Source organism: Xyrauchen texanus, chromosome 2 (assembly GCF_025860055.1).
Source record: "Xyrauchen texanus isolate HMW12.3.18 chromosome 2, RBS_HiC_50CHRs, whole genome shotgun sequence".
Classification (NCBI taxonomy): Eukaryota; Metazoa; Chordata; class Actinopteri; order Cypriniformes; family Catostomidae; genus Xyrauchen; species Xyrauchen texanus.
The window spans coordinates 3,066,348-3,071,523 of record NC_068277.1 but is presented as its reverse complement, the minus strand read 5'-3'; the positions used below and the strand labels follow the sequence as shown (position 1 = coordinate 3,071,523).

At 36.1% G+C, this 5,176-nt stretch overlaps 2 protein-coding genes across 2 annotated transcripts; both read right to left on the bottom strand.

Annotated features, from left to right (window-relative positions):
• Positions 1–2,847: 2,847 nt before the first annotated feature.
• LOC127617982 (histone H2B-like) lies at positions 2,848–3,283 on the bottom strand. The gene has a single exon (XM_052090185.1). It carries the CDS (start codon positions 3,272–3,274, stop codon positions 2,900–2,902), a length of 375 nt encoding a protein of 124 aa, XP_051946145.1. The 5' UTR covers positions 3,275–3,283; the 3' UTR covers positions 2,848–2,899.
• Positions 3,284–4,147: 864 nt separating this feature from the next.
• LOC127617920 (histone H4) lies at positions 4,148–4,559 on the bottom strand. The gene has a single exon (XM_052090094.1). The coding sequence runs from the start codon at positions 4,549–4,551 to the stop codon at positions 4,240–4,242; it is 312 nt and encodes a 103-aa protein (XP_051946054.1). The 5' UTR covers positions 4,552–4,559; the 3' UTR covers positions 4,148–4,239.
• Between the last annotated feature and the right edge of the window lie 617 nt (positions 4,560–5,176).

Below are 5,176 nucleotides of genomic sequence, written 5' to 3'. Positions count from 1 at the left end.
GATTTACTTTTTGTATTGTTTGATATATTACAGATCTCTGCCTTTCAATTTAAATGCATATTTTTTAATTTGTTGCATTTTTAAACACTTTGTTTGGCAGTTTTTAAATTACATTAGTGTTTTTCAAACATAGAGCATGTATTTAAAATAAAACTAAAGAAATTAGTAAAAAATAGAAGCTATGAATGTCCTGAGTATCCAGATTTCCTTTAGATTTAACTAAGAATTTAATTTTTTTAACAAATTGCTTGTTGTTGTATTCCTATTTGTATTTGCAAACGCATACATTTTATTCACAGCTTAACAGGAAAATGCTTGGATATGAAACAGAAGAATCAAGTTCAGAGTTCAGCGAGTATATGCCGGAAACAGAGGATCAATCAGAGAGTGACAGCTCAGCAAAAAATGTCAAACAGCAAAAGAGACGAAATGTTCTGTTAAAAACATCAAGATCTAAACCATGTAAAAGAAAGCATGTGACACGTTATAGTTCCTGGACCAAAGAATCCTCTTCATCTGATATTTGTAATGTGAAGGTCATGATGCTGAAGAAGGAAACAGATGGCGGCAGACTGTACAATAAAAAGTACTTGTGCTTGTTCTGCTCTAAATCATTCAGTAAAATGGCACGCCATTTAGAATCAAAGCACAAAGATAAGCCAGAGGTGGCAAGAGCATTTCTGAAAGGGTCTAAAGAGCGAAGATTACAGCTGAGTTTATTGGGAAATAAAGGGAACCGTTGTCATAAAGCTCAGGTGCTTAAAGAAGGAAAAGGACTGGTGATACCCCGACAGCAATCCATTGCACCAGTAACAGCAAGTGATTACTTGCATTGCATAAACTGTGAGGCCTACCCGAAGAGGAGATCATTATGGAGGCACATGCAGAGACGCCATCTTAGCAAAAAAGTCAAAGGAAGGAATCTTGATTTGATCCACACGGTAAAATAGTACTGAGTTAATAACTAGATACATTAATTTACACATATTCCTCCATAGATTTGTTTTGTCAATTAATTAATTTAAATAAATAAACTAGCAGATTGAAAATTCTCAAATGCCATTTTATGATCAGCTGGAACGCCACTGTGGGTTATAGACATTGGTTTAATGTAACTGTTTAAAAAATACTTAGTAACCATACAGATCAAATTAATAGGTAGCAAACTGTGTTTTATAGCGAGAGTACTGATGGACAGTGATGGATCAGACTCTGAAAATGAGAAATTCAGCAGGTATGTAGTCATCTACTGAAAGGGAATGATGGGAAAGCTAGAAAAGGCTGAATATTACTGGAATAAAAATGAGTGTGCTTGCTGATATTTAGGAGTTCTTGTTGTCTCTTACTAAGAGAGCTATTATGTGTCCAAACAAATCAATGAAGTTGAACAACACAAAAATCTAATTTAATGGGAGGATTATGAAGACTTCTGATATTGTTTTACTTTTAAAGTACTTTATGATTTGCATGTTTTTTACTTGCTTTTATTATTTTGTATATCCTTTAGATAATTTTATATAATGTTCTATTATACAGTTTCCTGAAAATAGTATTGTTTATTCTCTGTGTACCAACAGAAAAGAGTACTTAATTGTGCACAGTGCCCCTTGCTAATATTGGCACTATTGGTTAATCTGAGAAGAGAAGAAAGTGAAGAGACATTTTTGTTGTGTCAGCTTTTGTTCAAAAATATAAAAACAATCCCCTGTTCTCATGGATATCTAACAGTTACAATCACAGTTTCATAAAAACAAAATAAACCCCAATATATCTGGTCTATTAAATGTTTTACACTGGTGCCCATTTAGTCAGCATTCTGTGCCATTACTGTATATTGCCTTTATTGAACGTCCCTCAGTTGTGCTCATATGTTTTATAACGGGCAAGGATAAAAAACTGCAGCCAATTGGCAAGGATTTGGAGGAACCACCCACAAAGGATAATCGGTTTTTAAAATGTCTTATGAAATGTCACACTTTCCATTTTGTTTTGTTAAAGTTCAGTCAGAATGAAGCCATTTCTATTGAAAACAGAGTTCCCTTAAAGGGTTAGTTCACCCAAAAAATGAAGTTTCTGTTTTTAATTACTCGCCCAAATGTCTTTATAAACTCATAAGACCTTCGTTCATCTTCGAAACACAAATGAAGATATTTTTGACGAAATACGAGAGGTTTCTGAACCATCCTTATGCAGAAACGTAGTAAAGACATCGTTAAAATAGTCCATGTGACTACTGAGGTTCAACCTTAATGTTATGAAGCGAAGACGATACTTTTTGTGCGCAAACAACAAACGAAAATAACGACTTTATTCACCCATTTCTTCTCTTCCACGTCATTCTCCTCCTTGGTTGACATAGTGTAAACAGTGCAGCGCTTCCGGGTTCTACGTCAGAGCACCGGCTCACCATTGGCCGACGCTGTTCATGTGAGACACGTGTGTGATGCAGAATCAGGAAGCGCTGCACTATTTACACTACGTTGAATAAAGTAGGAAAATTACGTGGAAGAGAATTGTAAAATATGTTCTTGTATCACAATGTAATGGTTTAATTTTAAATGCATTTCGACATTGGCCTTTAGGCTTCAGCAATATTGCTTATTCATGGACTTATATACTCGCCATAAGTGCGTTCAAATCCAATTGAGTTACTTTAAAATGAAACGTGAGTCACAGCAGTTTCCTATTTGCGCTTCTTAACACATGTCAGTAAATTGAACATGAGCTTTGAGTAACGAACCCATTTTCAATGCTTAAAGTCTCGTTGATTATTCAAAGATTAATTTACCCGACATTGAACATCCATGATGTTCTTCACAACATACAAGAAACTCTTTAAATGAGAATATGTGTGGCTCTTAAAAGAGCCTTTGTGTTGGTTGAGAAACCGGATGTTCTTCTACTTGGAGCTGGTGTATTTGGTGACGGCCTTTGTGCCCTCAGACACGGCGTGTTTGGCCAGTTCACCGGGCAGCAGCAGACGCACGGCGGTCTGGATCTCTCTCGATGTGATGGTGGAGCGCTTGTTGTAGTGAGCGAGACGAGACGCTTCACCGCCGATGCGCTCGAAGATGTCGTTGACGAAAGAGTTCATGATTCCCATCGCCTTGGAAGAGATCCCGGTGTCAGGATGAACCTGTTTCAGGACTTTATACACGTAGATAGCGTAACTCTCCTTCCTGGACTTTCTGCGCTTCTTTCCTCCCTTACCGGCCGTCTTTGTGACGGCCTTCTTGGATCCCTTCTTCGGGGCGGATTTGGCTGGTTCAGGCATGATGATCTGAAGAACAAACTCAGAATAATGATTCTTGTTCCGCTCACAGAAGTATTTATACCCTCCTCTATGCTAATTCTGTGAGGAGATGACGCGCGCCTCTGATGGCGTATTTTCATTGGTCAAACACATTCAATGATTTCATTGGACAGTTGTAAGTTTGACGGACCGGAAAGAGCCAATCAAAGACTTCCAAATGAAAGTCCCTCCTCTCGCCTCATGTTAGAAAGTTTCCACCCCCCACACGATTACATTTCCTTTGTTTAGTTCTCCCGCGCATTTTTTCTTTATTTTGTAGTATTATGAGAAAATAAACAGTTCTTAAGAAATAATGTGTAATATAATGAAAAAGAAAAGCTTCTAAAAAAAAATGTAATTGGTGAATAAAGTGTTAATTTACTTTCTGAAAGTACTTAACAATTCAATATATATAATTTAACCATACAATTTTTTTTAATTATTATCTTTTTATATCTTTCTGTGTTTAGTGCTATTCTGGTCTATTTGTTTTTCCTCATATATGCCACACAAATGTTTTTGTGCTAAAAGTAAATCTGGACTGTATTATTACTCGCACATAGAAACTTCATCTGTAATTCTGTACGTGTTTGAAAATCATATGAAATACGTATTAAACAAAACACTTAAGAATCCATTTTATTCTTGGAAAGACGATGCTGTTATTCATTATAAACTTCTGTTTCAGAAAGTTCTTACAGATCTCCAAAGAAACTTAATACATAATGTAAATTAATCTCATTAAACTATGATCGCTTTGACTATGTGAGATTGTTCAGGGAGAAAACACTAATAATTTTTATATGAAATATATTCTTTATTATAGCTCATAAATTTCACGATGTAATTATAACTAAACATCAGTAGTCATCAACTCTTTGTGTGAGATTGTGGGTGGCTCTTAAAAGAGCCGTTGGGTTGGTCTGATTTCTCCTGAATAAAGTCGTTTATCCTCCGAATCCGTACAGAGTTCGTCCCTGTCGTTTCAGCGCGTACACAACGTCCATGGCAGTGACGGTCTTTCTCTTGGCGTGTTCAGTGTAGGTGACGGCATCACGGATAACGTTCTCCAGAAACACCTTCAACACACCGCGAGTCTCCTCGTAGATCAGACCGGAGATACGCTTGACACCGCCACGGCGAGCGAGACGACGGATTGCGGGTTTGGTGATTCCCTGGATGTTATCACGCAACACTTTGCGGTGACGCTTGGCACCTCCTTTCCCGAGTCCTTTACCGCCTTTACCTCTTCCAGACATGATGTCGATTCTCAACAATCAACTGAGTATAAGGAATAAAGTTGCTGGAGAGGATTTTAAAGTTGTCTACAGGACCTAGTAGAAACACCACACTGAAGGCGGAGCCTAAAAACGTCACGTATTTTTCCTTCTCACAGTTCACAGATTCACTCGAATTAATTTTTTTCATGAGAATTAGTTTCAGGTAAAAGTACAAATAAGCCCCTTTGACAACTTTTATATTAATTTTAATACTAACTCTAGGTTTCCTAGTATCCCATATATATATAAAAATAAAAAAAACACTTGTTTTAAATACTGATGGATTTTGAAAAAGGAAAATAAACATAGGGAGAACATTCATCTTTATAGTCTCTATACATTTTCTGATCAATAGTAGCCTATATTTATTTGTAATAGTTTGTATGATATATACAATTTTCAATTAAAATAAATAATAATAAATTAATAAGCCTGTGTGTTCTTGCTGTGGGCCTTTATGAATTAACTTTTTGGTATATTATATGTTATAAGAATAGTTATCTATTCTTGTGTGAAATATCGCTTTGATTTAATTAATTCTCTTCAACTGGATCAAGTTATTTGCTCGTGCACTTCAAGTTATATTTGCATACTTCTACATTTG